General features: G+C 50.7%; 1 protein-coding gene across 5 annotated transcripts in view; it reads left to right on the plus strand.

Annotated features, from left to right (window-relative positions):
* Ampd3 (adenosine monophosphate deaminase 3) overlaps positions 1-15,709 on the plus strand; it is a 47,580-nt gene that overhangs the window by 19,505 nt on the left and 12,366 nt on the right. For 4 of the 5 annotated variants that reach the window (XM_036189158.1, XM_036189151.1, XM_036189134.1 and 1 more), the window contains exons 3-7: positions 3,657-3,861; positions 6,188-6,347; positions 8,617-8,836; positions 10,660-10,789; positions 14,601-14,795. In XM_036189158.1, the coding sequence (XP_036045051.1) occupies positions 3,657-3,861; positions 6,188-6,347; positions 8,617-8,836; positions 10,660-10,789; positions 14,601-14,795 (910 nt within the window). The remainder of the gene's footprint in view (positions 1-3,656; positions 3,862-6,187; positions 6,348-8,616; positions 8,837-10,659; positions 10,790-14,600; positions 14,796-15,709) is intronic. The other variant, XM_036189167.1, reaches the window with a different exon arrangement.

The following is a 15,709-nucleotide window of genomic DNA, read 5'->3' on the forward strand; positions in this document are numbered from 1 at the left end:
ATTAAACGATGCGTCACTCAGGAATGGAGGGCTGGGCGCATAAGTCTGTCAGGTCTACGGCCAGAGACCTTCTGGTTCTCTAAGTCTGCTGAAGCTTTTGGTGCTTCTGTGTGACTTTTTATTATTGTGACACATGCAGGGCTCATATAGCCTTGTGTGGGAAAGAGTATGTGTATGGCATATGTGCACACACCCACATATACACATGTCTGCATACTAGTATACTAGTCTATGGTCTATTGTAGGCAGAACTAATCAATCAATTGATTAATCTTGTGTGTCTGTGTGTGTGCTTGCGCACACATGTGCACACACATGTAGAGGCCAGAGGTCTTTGTCAGATGTCTTCCTCTGTGGCTCTCTGCCTTATTTCTTTTAGACACTGTCTCATACTGACCCTAAAGGTAGGCATTCTATCTAGACTCACCAGCTGGCCTGCAAACCCTCAGAATTATGTTTCTGCCTCCCAGGGCTGGGACAGGCATGTGTCACCAACTCCCAGATTGTATGAGGGTTCTGGGATCTGAACTCAGGTCTTCATGATTGTGTGGCAGTCACTACCCTTGGGCCATCTCTCCATACCCCATAGGCAGAATTTTTTAAATGTCTCTCTCTGCCAAGATGCCGTGCTCTGATCTCCAGACTTTGTGTATATAAGCTGTTGATCTTGTGATTACCCTGCAGGAAATGCATCACCTGACATTAAGGCGGGGAGGTTGTCAGTGGACTGGATCTAATTACAAAGGCTGTCAAAACAATGCTTGTCCAGGCTAAGCACGGAGAGGGAAGTCAGAGAGACTGGGAACACAGAACGCTCAGGGGTTTCTTGACTGAAGACTGAGGGCTCTCCTCAAGGATCAGAGTGCTGTCTGTAGGGGCCAAGGTGACCTCTGGCCAAGTCACCAGGCAACTGGGGATCTCAGTCTTCACAGTCATGCAGAACTGAATTCTGCCAACAATCTGACTGATCTTAGAAGAGAATTCTTTCCGGAGAGCTCAGTGCAGCCAATGTCTGTTTTGGCCTTTGGATGGCCTGAGCTTGGAGCTCTGCCAATCCAGCTGACCTTCTCACCAGCAGAACTGGGGAGTCACAAGTGGGCATTGGTTCAAGTCACCAAGTCTGTGGCAATTTGTTACACAGCAATAGACAATAGCATTTCTGCTTCCAGATGTTAGCTCAGTGATTAGCTGATGGTGATTCCATCCCCCACCCTGCCCCTCTCCAGGATGGTAGCCTCGAGGAAGTGGTCCAGCCATTTTAAACTACCCTTGGACTTTTAAGTGTGAGCTCTCAGCCTGTGAATGTTTTTGTATGACAGTCTGTCTCATGTAGCCCAGGCTGTCCTTGAACTCGCAGACTATCACACATTGTCCTTTCATTCTGATTGTTCTATCTCTAGCCCTGATTGTTTCGATTACCAGTGTGTGTGTGTGTGTGTGTGTCACCATGTCTGATTTATGTGGTAGTGGGAATCAAACTCAGGACTTTAATGAATTCTAGGCAAGCACCCTACCAACTGAGCCATATCCCCACCCACGTGTGACGGTCTGGCTAGAGCCACAGTGAATATGGGCAAGAGGAGTTCTCTGGGTGCTAGCTGGTGGGTACTGGCTTCCTCAATGGAACAGATGTATTCATTCCTTTTGGGGCATTAATAGAAGAACCCTAATAGGTTCTTGAATTAGGCAGTCTTCCAGATTTTTTTTTTTTTAACCTTTCTTACTTATTGCTCACCTGAGAAGTTACCCATTGCTTCTTCTCAGTTGGGCTAGACCCCAGGCTAGACTGAGGCATAAGGGGATAATGGTGGTGTAGAGATGAAACAGTGATTGATAGGTGTGGGTGTGACCCAGAAACTGGACTCTCATGGGGTGAGCTGAGCTGAGTCAAGATGTCCAAAAGATGCCCTTAGGGGAACCTCTGTGCTCAGGGTGCATCTAACAGCCAGGACTGGCTGGCTGGTCCACACCGGCATCTGTCCTCCTTGGTGCAGGGTGTTGGCTAAGTTCCAGGTGAAGGACAGCAGGCCAGGGGAAACCTGGGGTGGGGTTTCTGGCTGAGGTTCCTGAAGCAGCCATGGGAGCCCCAGGGAGGTACCTCCTGAGAAAGGATCAGTTCCATTCTCGGCTGTGAGCAGCCTTGTCTCAGGGAGGTGGGAACACAGGTCCATAGGGTAGACAAGTGAGAGCCAGAGAGGCCCATGGCAAACAGGTAAGGGTGAACTGGGTTTTGCAAGGTTGGGCAGGGAGGAGACCTGAACGGTGGCCAGCTGGAAGCTGACTGCTTCTGGGTGAGCATGGGCCCACTTGGGATGGACTGATTTCCCATGCCCAATGTCACCTTCTATTGCTGTGAAGAGACACCATTTCCAAGACAACTTATAGAAGAAGTTGTTTAATTGGGGACTTGCTTATGGTCTCAGAGGCTGAGTCCAGCCGCTGCTGCTGCTGCTGCTGCTGGCGGCATTATCCCAGTGCTGAGTAATTCCTTCCTGAGGATCCCAGGACTTGGAGTGAAGTCAACTGAAACATTCTTGATTTTGTTAACGAAGGAAGTCATCACAAATCAGACTTACAAGTAACCATGAACTTGCAGCATTTTAAACCAGCCTTGAGGATTTGGCTTTCGGTGCCGGAACTGGAGGTCCAAGGTCCAGGCCTCACACTGGTGCTGGTCAATTCCTCTCCTATAGTAAAGACACATGCAGATCTGTACCAGCTCCGGCTGCCGCCAGGGCAGCAAACATCAGGCTTGAGGAAGGAGAAGCTGCCTAATGGCTGGAGAAAGCAGCTGCCTTGCTGTGTGATTTTGTGTAAGGTCCCTCTGTCTCTGGGCCCTAACCAAGGAGGTTGACAAATTGATTACTCCCGTCCTTTCTGGTTCCTGTGCCCAGATTTGTAGCTAAAACACAATGTTGTGTCTTTGTGTCCCTGTTCATAATCTTCCTGGAGATGTCCTTTGTCAGGGATTAGGGTCTGGCTTACTTGAAGAGAGTGTGCTGCCACACCTTGGGGAATGCCTCTCTGACCCAGTGTCACCTCCATGTCCATGCACTGTGGTAGTGGAGCCCCTGCAGTGTTGTCTGTTTCTGTCTGTCTGTCTGTCTGTTCCCTGTCACATTGACCCAGTGTGCAGTGAGTCTCCCAAAACTCCACCCACAGCAGTGAGGCGTGACCATAGGCGCAGTGTCTGGAAGGCTGGATTGAGGAAGTCATAGGCAACCAGAAACTTGTGTGTGTGCAGGTGCGGGGGTGGAGGCCAGAGGTCGATGTCGGCCTCTGTTGAGCTCCACCTTAGTTTTTGAGACAGTCCCTTCACCGAACCCCGAGGCTCTCTGCTTCAGCTAAATTGACTGACCAGAGAGCTGCCCCGCCCCCGCCCCCCCCCCCGCCCCCGCCCCCTCCCCGCCCCGGTCCATTTGTGCTGGGTCACCCATGCCCGCAGTGATGTCCAGCTCTTATGTGGATGCTGGGGCTCTGAACCCGGGTCCTCATGCTTGTGCAGCAAGTGCCTTATCACTGATCATCTCCTCGCCCTCCAGAAGCTTCTTAGTGGTACCCAGCACCGGCGATTGATGGCAGCAGCATTCTCTGCCTCCCGAGACTCTCCCTGTTAGCAGCTGATATCTCCCCTGTCCCTTGTTCTTGGCTCTTAGAAAGAAGAGTTTCAAGATGATCCGGTCGCAGTCTCTGTCCCTGCAGATGCCAACACAACAAGACTGGAAGGGCCCTCCAACTGTCAGTCCAGCCGTGTCTCCTGTAACCCCTCTGGTCCCAGGAGCCACTTCCAAGCCTGGGCCAGCACCCTATGCCATGCCCGAGTATCAGCGGGTCACTATCAGTGGAGATTACTGTGCCGGGGTAAGGTCATACCCACCCTTGAAGCCTGGCTCAGTGTGTGTGTCTGGGAGGTGGTGGAAGGGGGCCCCTAGTGGAGACTCTGGGGTGTGGGCATGTCTCAGGAGCTGCCCCATCCTGGTGTGCAAGACCAAAGGCTTCAGGCTGGCATGCTGGGGCTGTGGCTGTGCTCAGTTAATTCTGTGTGCCCTCTGAGAAGGGTACCAACTAGATCTATCAAGATTCCCAGTGTCCATGGAGACTATGTGATGGTATTGACTTGTGTAAAATTAGCTCTTACAAGCTTAGGTCAAATCTTTAAATATAGGCTAGGAATCCCTCAACCAGCAAGAGAGGCTTTTGATGAGAAAATGAATAAACTTTTTCTACTCAACAGTCCCCTTAGAGATGATTCTATGTTAATTTATGAAAGAGCTCCCTTGTTCTTCTTTAGGGGTGCATAGCATTTCATTGTGTTGTTGTACCACATGCATATTGACTTCTTGGGGATGGGAATTTAGATGGGAACTAATGAAGTTCTTTTTTGGCCAGACTGCTGCTCTGCCAGCTCCAGGCTTTCAAGCCTTAGCCTCCTGGCCCGGGCTTGGTGTCCACCTCACGCATATGGGCAGAGTAGAGGATAGAAGTGGGCTGCATGCATGCTGAATGGAACATAGGAGCTTGCACGGTTACCCCCCTTCTTCCTTCCCTTTGTGTGCATATCTAGTGAGGCTATGAGAGACTCACTGACCTTGCTGAGCCTGGCACCCAGAAGGTCTGGGGCTAGCCACTGGGCCTGCGGGGCCCACAAGCTTGGCTAATGGCTGCTCCTCCCCGGAGACCCTGCACCTTCTCTGAACTCCTTGGTTACCCCCTGAGCCCCTTGTCAGGCAGAGTCCTTTGGCTTTTCTGTGGGTGGGGACATGGCTTTTGTGTGTCTGCTCTGAGGCCAAGCCCCTGGGAGGTGCAGAGAGGAATGGATCCACCCTTGTGTGGGTATTTGAGACAGAAAGGGAGCTGCTTCCACTTTAAAAAGCAAGGAGTCAGATTTGGTGAAATCAATGAGAAAAACATGTTGACTGCTTCTCTCTGGTGACAGAGTAGGACAAGGGAGACAGAGGGTTTGTACCCATGACTCTTTATTTATCCACCCCAAGGGCATCTGAAGCAATTAGGAGAAATGTGACTATCAGGGTCTTGGGAGACAGGTGCACAGATATCTGTAGATGCACAAATTTCAGTTAATTTCACCAATGATGCTACAAGGCAGAGGAGGAAAATTCCAGGCCCAGCTTCCCTCACTCTGCTCCTCCAGCTTCCTGCACCTCACCATTGGTGTCCCCTCCCTCCTGTCTGTCTGTCCGTCTGCATCTCATCAAGCAAACAAGACTTCAGTGACATTTGTCTTCACTGAGTGACTAGGGTGATGGAGGCTGGGAAGGCGATCAGAGATCTCACAGGCCTCTGAGTGTGAGGAGAGCATCCCGGAACTCTGTGGATCAGTCAGATCAGGGTCTGAAGTTGGACTTTGTAATCTCCTGGCAGTGATGGATCCTTTCTGGGCCTAGTTTCCCCAGTTAAGAAACAATATGAAACCCATGGAAGATCTAGTGCTAAAATGTGACTTTGAACCCGCTGACCTGATGAGTCGGGTGGTTGCCAGATTGATTGACAGCTCAGGGTTGGCCGAGCAGCAGCCTGAGAACGTAGATGTTTTGCTTTTAGCATCTGGGGATTCATGGAATTTCTCAGCAGAAAATGATGGGGGTTATCCTTACAAGGGACAGGCCCAGGCTCTGTATGCTGGGTGCAGCCACAGGCTTCTGGTTCAATCAGGATCCTTGAGACCAGTCTGGGGTGTGCAGGCTGAATACCTGTCTCCTCCGAGCAGCCCTATCTCTCTTCCTGTGTCTCCTGTGTCAGGGTCTCAGAATGCAGAACCTGGCTGTACTTCCAGTCTTGATTTATTACCAAAAGGACACAGAGCCAGTCAGCAAAGGGGAGGGACACACAGGGTAAGGTCTGGGGGTACCAGGGCAGGCTCCAGTGGGTCCCTCCCAGTGAGGCACCAACACCTAGTGACCATCAGGGAAGCTCATTAGAGACTTGGCTTTGCTCACACATCTGCATATAGCATATCCCCAATTCCAGACTCTTGGTAGGAGCTCAGGTACCCAGCATAAATCCTAGTGTTTGTGTAAAAGATCACACACAGCAAGCCCCTCTCATAGTCTGATGGGAACTGTCCTGAAATCCAGGTTCACGGGCACCAGGCTTGCACAGGACCTCTCCAAACACAGTTGTCTCTGGCTTGTGGGCAGACCCTCTCTTGCATGCCTTCTTGCTGCAGATCACTGTAGAAGACTATGAACAGGCTGCCAAGAGTCTGGCCAAGGCCCTGATGATCAGGGAGAAGTATGCACGGCTTGCCTACCACCGCTTCCCACGGACCACAGCCCAGTACCTGGCTCATCAGGGGGAAAGTGTACCTTTGGAAGAGGGTCTTCCAGGTATGGAGTCTTGGGAGCAAGTGGGATCCTTTGTGTGGGCCTGACGCAGGAGTTGGTTGGGGCTTTTTGTTGGCTGTGTATTTTTCTACCAGTGGGTGGGACTCTTGACGTGTTTGAAACAGTACAATCACATGGTAGCACAGGATGGGTTGGGTGGGATTAGATACAGTGCCCATGTGCCCTGGACAGAGCAAGCAGACTATGAAGCGAAACACACTTGTATTTGTATCGGGATCTTGCCAATTTCTTAGACCTTGAGCAAACTGCATCCCTAAATTTCAGTTTTGCAGTCTGAAAAATGGAATGCCAGCAAAAGCTGTTTCCCTGGGTGAGGCTGTGTGAATGTGTGTGGAGTATTTAGTACAGATCTGGCATCTAGAATGTTCCATAAATGGCAGCCACATTTATGCTGCAAATTTAGGGAAGGGGGATGAGAAAGGACACCTCCTGATGTAGTGAGGGACCCAGGAGCAGCAGAGGCTGGAAATGAAGTCACTAAAACAAGGGCATGGGGACCGTCACCCTCGAAACCTAAGGATGAGGATCAGAAGAGGAGCTGGGGATTGCATTGAGACCGGAACCCTGGCCACCTTGGGGTGACGGGTGCTAGGCTGTCCCTGTTTCTGGCCCAGTCTGTGCTAAGTATCCATTACCACCAGGGAGGGGCCTGGGTAAATCCCAGCCTTCCCAAGGCTATTTCCCTGTCTCTCAGGGGGGCAGGACCCCAGTATTGGAGGGGCCAGGCGGGAATGACTGTCATATGCGCTTTGTATGGCAGAAGGCCCTGTGTTGTGGGCTTGAGTGTGGTAAGGTCTCTGGGTGGGCGGGCTGTGGTCTCACACAGGCCTTTCCAACTCTCTGCACCTTACACAATACTAGCACTATCTAGAGGTTCTTGGGCTGGCCTCTTGCTGTGCTTGATGGGCCATTAGCATCCTGCTCTGCTGTATTCTGCTTTCTCTGTGGCCATCACAGCTCAGGGTCAGCCTGTTCCGGAGTCTGAGGCAGGACACCCTGCCCTGGACCCCAAGTGCTTCTTCCAATCAGGAGCCAAGGTTCCTCCTGCCTGGCAGGCAGCCGGCCTGCCAGGTGCTGGCTGACTTGCTGTGTTTATTCCCTGGCTAGAGACAGCTGATTAGGAGCCCCAGAACTCAGAGACTAATGAGAATGCAGATGCTCTCGACAGCTGATGATTGTGTTCCCAGAAAACCAATTGGATGGAAGCTGTAAATGTCCTAAGATGAAAATGCATTGAATACATCCAACCTATGTTAACCATGCTCAGAATGTTTCTGTGAGCCTACAGCTGGGCAAAATCATCAACTACTTAGTAACAAAGTGCTAAATATCCCATGTAACTCATTGAGTATCATGCTGGCCGACAGACACACTTCTGCACAATTCTAAAGTCAAAAGAAAAATCATTAAATCGAGCCATCGGAAACACCTGCTTATAAAGCATCTCCCTACCCACGCTTTTTACAGCCCTCCCATCAGCCTGCTGGGTAAGGGGTGTCTCAGGTGAAGAGTCAGATAGAGAGGCAAAGGGGTTTTCAGAGTCTCACAACCAGGAAATAGTGGAGGTATTTTACTGCTTGGGTTGGGCTGACTCAACCCAGCTCCCTGCTGGCAAGTAACTCCATCCTGGGCAGTTCCTGGGGATGCGGGGGATGGGGTGGGTAGGAGGGTGGGTGTGTGTGTGTGGGTGTGTGGGTGTGGATGGAAGCAAGGGTCTGGTCGCTGCTCCTTTTGCTCTTTGGGGACAGGGTGGCTTCTGTCTAATTCCTCGTCTGCCTTGGGCTCAGAAAAAAAAAATGTGGGAAGAGGGGGTAATTATTCTCCTCAGACATTGCCAGTGTTGCCCATTCTCCCACTGGAAGAACACTCACCCATTCTGTTCTAAAAACTCAAAATAAAATAAAACAAACATTCCTGGGAGCCAAGGAAGCAGAAGAAGGTGAAGTCCATTTTAATTAAGCTAAACATATACTTATGAACACACACAAGTGCATACACCACACCACCACACACACACACACACACACACACACACACACACACACACACACTGATGTGCCAGCCTTGGGATAGGGTTGCCTAGAGACTGGACTATAGTAGCTAACAACACAAATCAGTGCATCATCTGATACCCAAGGTGTGAAGAACAAATTATTCCACACAGTGCTGAGGGTTAGTTATACAGACAAGCAAACCCAGGAAGCTGACAGACTGCACGAGTCACTTGGCCATCACTCATCCTGTTTTGCAGACTTCCATCCTCCCCCACTGCCCCAAGAAGACCCTTACTGCCTGGATGATGCGCCCCCCAACCTGGGCTATCTGGTCCGCATGCAGGGAGGCATTCTCTTTGTGTATGACAACCAGACGATGCTGGAACGCCAGGAACCCCACAGCCTGCCCTACCCTGACCTAGAAACCTACATCGTGGACATGAGCCATATTCTGGCACTCATCACTGATGGCCCCACGTAAGCCAATTACCCCGACTGCCCCTTTCATTGTGTGGGTGCTGTGGGAAGGAGCAGCAGGCTTCAATGCATGCAAACCATCCTGGATTTTCCTTTGGGAGATGGTACAGGCTTAGAGTTGTTACTGCTGGTCCTCGCTGCACACACGTGTGCAGGAGCTTCTGTGTGTAGTGGCTACTTGTGTCTTTACAGGCCAGGAAACGCTACAGAGAGCTGTCAGCCTGAGGCATGGGCGAGCAGGGAGGGATCAATGAAGTCTCTCTTCTCTTTAGCTCTTGGGCTTTCTGTGTTTTTGAAAGTAGCACACAGGGAGCCTGGGGCCCTTTGTGACTCCCACCCATGCTCGAGGGCTTGGCTGGAGCTGACAGGGCAGGTAGGTGGCTCTCTTCCTGGCAGGGGTATGAGCTAAGCAATAGTGAAGCGTCAGTTACCCATACTTAGGGAATAGGAGTCTGGGAAAGTGAGGGGTCACCACAGTGCCATGTACCGCCTCTCTCAATCCTCCTTTGGGGTTTGCTATGAAGGGTGTAGTCTCTGAGAAAAAAAAGCAGGGCTGGGAAGGGTGGCCAGCTAGCTCTTGGTCCTCACTGATCAGAGGCCAGAACTAAGACCCCGGAGAAGAAGGGACAGTTTCTGGGAAGCCTTCCTTGGCCAAGGGTGTGAGCAGTGACTCTTGTCTGAGAAGTTGTCTAGGAGAGTCCTTCTTGGGACAGACACTGGACAGAGTGCCATTAACCTTCCTTTCCCACCCTGAGACCCTTGTGCTCACCCCAGGGCTTGTCTCTGCAGGTAGATGATGACACTGCTGTGGGGTGGCATTGAAATGTTATTATTGCCGTGTGTGTGTGTGTGTGTGTGTGTGTGTGTGTCTGCATATGAGGAGGTCAGAAGCAGCCAGGTCCCCTGGAGCTGGAGTTACAGGCAGTTGTGATTTGTGTACTTGGAATCAGGTCTTCTGCAAGGACAATATATGCTCTTAACCACTGAGCCCTCTCTCTAGCTCCAAGAAGCCGCTCTTTGTGGAGGCCTAGGGGACTAGATAAGAAGGCAGCTGCTGTTTGGGAATGCTGAGGAAGCAGGATGGCATGAATTGTGGTCAATTCTGTGTGGCTGGGCAGTTGATCTGGGTGTGGGAGACAGCAGTGATGCTCACCTTTGCTGGCCAAGGAAAGCTCCTCTGAGTGCTTTCTCTGGGTGGGGAGCCTGGAGGGTCAGCCCAACAAAGCTCTCTGTCCTGGAGTTCCTCACCTGCCCCTCACTGAAAATGTCCTCTTCCTGCAGGAGTCTCAGAGTTGAGGAGCCCTCAGGTCTTGGGATCTAGGGACCGACTGTTGGTCGTGGGTGGATGGTTGGTGCCTCTGCATTCCAAGGTAGCTGGGCTGTACAAATAGTTCGATTGTTTTATTGATATTCCGGACCATGAATTCTATCTTTAAAGGATTCGGGTAGCTGAGGAGAGGTGAGGAGACAGCAGGGACTGCTCAGTCAGACATTGACATGCACTTCAGTCTGGGGTACTACCATGTCCACAGTCATGCACCGGGATGCTTATTCCTGTGCTAATCGCCCAAACACATAAGACAACAAAACCTGCACCGGGCCCCAGAGTTGGGGCTTTCCTCCCCTGTGTTTAACCGTACCCTCACAGGCATGATGGCATATGTGTGCAGGCCAGGACTGAGGGAAGCTGGAAGCATCTCCTCTCTTCCTCCTCCATCCTATCAGAGCCTGACCACCCAGGGGTCACCATTCTCTCTGGAGGTCGCTAAACCGCTGTTTGATGTGACTTCCTGCTGTGGTCTCTATCTCTCACCAACTTGCAGGAAAACCTATTGTCACCGGCGACTGAACTTTCTGGAATCCAAGTTCAGCCTTCATGAGATGTTAAACGAGATGTCAGAGTTCAAGGAATTGAAGAGTAACCCCCACAGAGACTTCTATAATGTGAGAAAGGTACGTCACAGCCAGGGTTCAAGCCACTCACCTGAATCTGTTTAGGGCCAGAGGTGGGTGAGCATCAGGTCTCCTGGCTGGTCAGGTTTCTTGGCCAGAGGAGCCTGGTATGATGAGATGCGCATGTGCAGAAGGAAGACTTGTAAACTGGGTCTTCAGACAGCACGGTACCAGTCTAGATCTGTGTGGTATGCCTTTGCTGGGACCCGGCTCTTTCTCCAGCGTCGGAACATAGCCTGCTGACTGGGCCGAACAGTTAGGCACTGGTGGTTTTAGGGGAGCGAATGTGTTGGAGTCATCACGGAGGAGAAGCTGTCAGGACGTCTTTGGACTTAGGAGGTGGCAGGTTAAAGAGAGTGACTGAGCTGCTCCTGTCTCTGTCCCTCTTCTACCCACGGAATGGCTGAGTGTCTCTGGCACTTTCTACCTGCAGAGGTGGCAGCGAGGACAGAGGTATGTGTGTGTGTGTGTGTGTGTGTGTGTGTGTGTGTGTGTGTGTGTGTGTGTTAAAGGATCCTGGCCTGGAGACTTTGCACTTTCTTCCAGGTAAGTAAGACACACTGAGACTTGGTGAGCATGGAGGATGGAGAGCAAGAGTCACTTCCTGGAAAAAAAAAAAAAGAGTCACTTCCTGTTAAGAAGTCCCAGAGACAAGTGCTATGGTGGGGTGTGGAGTGACCTTCAAGGAAAGGCTGGGACTGAGCAGGGGAGGGTGTGTGGTGTGGGGAAGGAAAGTGACAGTGGCATTCCTGTGGAGGGAGCAGCACATGTCAGCAGATGTCAGGAGGGAGGAGAGGAAGCAGGGAGGGCAAGCAGGTGGGGCTGGAATTTAGGGGACAGCCCGGTGGGGAGGGGAGGCTGCAAGGCCATGGGAAGGTTCTGAACTATGGAAGCCTATGGGCTTCTTAAGAATACCAGAAGTCTCAGACTGGACCAAGAGGCTTCAGAAGTGAGAAAAAGGCTTTTTGGGTTACAACTGGCTTCTATCTTGGATGCCTGGGCAGAGGTGAAAGGTCATGGTTAGACCACTTACCTAGACACAATAACCACTGTGTTCAGTCAGGTGGTGGTGTCTCAGTTACTGTAAGAACTCCATACCTGGCAGGCCAGTGAAACACCTCACTGAGTCCAGCACAGCCCTGCCTTCCGCAGGTGTGAGTGCACTGGGCCTGTTTTCTGATGCTTGGGGCCAGGGCAGCCTAGCTGACTGTGCTTCTGATATGGTTCTGTGGCTATCCCTGGGCTGCTCCTTGGCCATGATGAGGGAGAGTATCTTGGTATGGGACTGTCAGGGGAGCCCAGGGATATTCTTGGGGTTCCCTTGCAGTCTGGGGTTGATCCTGATCTATGACACAACAGTCTGGTTTGGGGCACCTTGGTTAGTCCATAAACATGAGTCCAAAGCTGCTGAATTAGGCCTGTGCTTGATCCTCCAGGGTGGGAGAACTGGCCTGCTTGGTGCTGGATGCTGGATGCTTTATTACCCTCCTTAAAAACTGTGTCCTAGGTACAAGACAGATTTTAAAATCCACAGTGACTGGGAAGGGGCATCCTGTTTCTGTGGTGGCTGTCAGGTCCAGAGCCAGGCTTTGAAGGCAGGAGCCTGGGGCATGGCATGTGCCTGTGTGGGTGGTAGGAATGAGTTATGACACTGTGAGCCCCAACAGGAAGGACCCTATAACTGAGACACATGTTTTCTGCCCAGTGCTTAGAAAGAAGGGCTGTGTTTGCTACTTGCAAGTTGGGTATTAGATGCAAATGGGCATTGTCCATTTTGGTTAAAGTGTCACATCAGGGACACCATAGGTATCATCTGGACCAAGCCTGACCAGTGGGGATCAGCTCCCTGAATCTATTCAAGCTTAGAGAAAAAATAGTATTATCGATTACTTATGTCTGCATGGTTATGGGAATGGCCAGTGTTAGCTCAGGTCCCTGATATCAACCAGTCCTGCCTTGAGATGCTGCTGTTTGTGTGAACCTGGATCTCATGTGACTGTAGAGTATTCATGTAGATTTTTCTGGTGAATGTAAGACACTAATCTCCAATAAAGAACTTTATTACTTATTCCTAATAACCTTTGAGATTCTGAAACTTGGACTGGGTGACTCCTGGATAGTCCAGCCATTTTCATTCTCTATCCTGTGACACTTAGGAGCCACAGCAGGCAGTGTGTATGACCAGGAAGATGGAGGACATAGCTAAAATCGAAGAAGAATGTGTGGAGTCATGCTGAGATAGGCCACGCTGCACTGAGCAAAGCCAGGCTGATCGCCTTGTTTAGTCTCATCTCTGAAGCGCTGGAGCCTCCGCCCTGCTCTGTGTGATGCTTTGGGTTTCCCAGCTTTGAGTTGTTTCTGTCTCTCTTGGAGGAGTGTCAGAAACTGATGTCAGGAAGGACCCTGATGAGTGAGCGAGGTGTCCAACACCATGGGCTGGCTGGGATAATGTCCACAGAGGTCCAGGAGATCAAATGTCTGATTGGCATGACTTACAGATGACCAACCAGCTGTGGACAGCATTTCCTGGCTTGTGGTCAGTGCCTCCTCACCCCAGCCTTGGCAGAGAGCCCAGTCAACTCCAGGGTGCAGGCTGGTGTCTGGGAGCACCTCTTTTGGTCTCCCTGAGCTCATGCAAGGTGACCCAGCATGCCCACTGAGACTTAGTTACCTCTTAGCCTGATATATGGAATAGAGTAAAACAAGTCAGTAGAGGTGATAGGGCGATTGGAATTTTAGCAACTTTAGGAGTGCCCTTGTCTATAGCTGTGAAGAGACACCATGACCATAGTAACTCTTATAAAGGAAAACATTTAATTGGTGCCTCCTTTGAGGAATCTGTTTCTACCAAGTGCAGGAGGACCCAAGCTCTAGGTTCCTGTCTGTGAGTTAGAATTGGCTCTGAGGTCTGAGTCCACATGTTGGCTTAGAGTCAGGACATCTGTTGCTGTATGGGGCTTGGAATTCCTGGGTTGGGGTGAGGTAGGATTGACAGAGAGGGATACGGTGGCCATCCTTTTACCTCTATTAGGGCAATTTCTTTGGGATTCCCAGAGAAGTCAGTGGGAAGAGTGGTTTCATAAAACCATTGGAACTGATGGCACCAGGAGTTTACTCATCCACCATGATTCACCTGATACTTTGGACCAATCCTTGGGGTAGCTGCTATAGACTTGGATACAGTGGATCTGGTCCTCATCCTTGAGGAGCTCCCAGGTAGATAGAAACATAGGAGAGGGGTCAGGAGGATGTGCCCATCAGTGTGGATGGCTGTACTGAGTGCCCAGCCAGGGAGAGAGTGGATTAGCTGTGCCTGGGGCATCAGGATTGGCTTCCATGTGGAGGAAGCAGAATGAAACAGATGAACTTGGTGGGAAGACAGACGACCTGCCAGGCCGAGTGAGGAAAGGTGTGGGCAGTGTGATGCAGCAGAGTAGCTTGGTGCCTGAGAAGCCACACCCACATGTGATGGGGTGGCGGGAATGGGGAGAATTAAGGCTGCATGCAGCCTTGATTCCAGGTTAAAGTTCTGGGCTTCCCCCGAGGGTGTGAGGGCCATTGGGGACTTGTCAAGAGGGAAAAATATAAACCAAAACAAAAATATCTTAATGCTGTTTGGAGGTAAGCTGGGTGGCAGGGCTGTAGGGAAGGAGGACTAGCTCTGAGGCCTGGGGGGAAAATAGGAAGGGTGATGGTGGGCACTGGCAACATCGCCCATGAGTCTAAGACTCTGCTCCACATCGAGGGTTGTGGTTCTCTGGTCACTAGGGGAGGGGACCCCGCTCATTGGACAGTGTGGGGTGTGTTTCAGGTTGACACACACATTCATGCAGCGGCCTGCATGAATCAGAAGCACTTGCTGCGTTTTATCAAGCACACGTACCAGACAGAGCCTGACAGAACTGTGGCCGAGAAGCTAGGTCGGAAGATCACTCTGCGGCAGGTGTTCGACAGCCTGCACATGGACCCCTACGACCTCACTGTGGACTCACTGGACGTCCATGCGGTGAGTGAGCTTCTGCCCTGGCCTCTCCAGCAGGGAGTGCTCTGCCCATAGAGGTCGCCATAGCTGTGCTTGGACAGTGGCTGGGGATTCATCTTTCTCTCCTTGTAGTCGAGGCTGTGGAAGGAATCTGGTGTTATTGAATAACAGGGCAGGGAACAAGCATGGGTCCAAGGAAAACTGTGGCGGCATGAAGTCAGATGGTTCCAGGGTCTAATCGCACTTAGGAGTCATGTGCCCGTGGGTGACTCACTTAAGCTTTTATTTTCTTGTCTATAACATGGCGACTGTGGGGCTGGAGAGCGCGCAGTTAGGAACACTTACTGCTCTTGCGGAAGACAGGGATTCAGTTCTCAGAACCCATAGCTCACTATTGCATATAACTACAGTTCCAGGGACCCCAGTGCCCTCTTCTGGCTTTTACAGGCACTGCATGCACTTGGAACACATCCAGCCAAACGGGCATATGCAGTGAAATAAAAAAATAAATTAGAATAAGAAAGATTTATAAAGTGATGACTATCATGAACCTTGTTAATTTTCAAAGTCGTTAAAATGCTGAATGATGGTGCAGTTGCTGTGGAAACAGCATAGTGGTTCTTTAAAATGCAGAATCCCACAGTATTGTTGACTCCTACTCATACACGTGAAAGCTTTGAAAACTGGGACATCAACAGACACTTGCAAACTGGTGTTCATAGCAGCCTCACCTTCAATAGTCAAATGCAGAAAGCAACACAGTATTCAAAGACAAGTAACACAATGTAACAGATACACACAGTGAATACTGTTCAGACCTAAAAAGACACAGTAAAAACTTTTTTTTCTGATTCCATTTTCTGTCATGTGTGTGGCACATGTGTGTACATGTATGTAGAGGCCTGAGGTCGATGCTGGGAATCATCCTGGATTGCTCT

This window comes from Onychomys torridus, chromosome 1 (genome assembly GCF_903995425.1).
Source record: "Onychomys torridus chromosome 1, mOncTor1.1, whole genome shotgun sequence".
Taxonomy (NCBI): domain Eukaryota; kingdom Metazoa; phylum Chordata; class Mammalia; order Rodentia; family Cricetidae; genus Onychomys; species Onychomys torridus.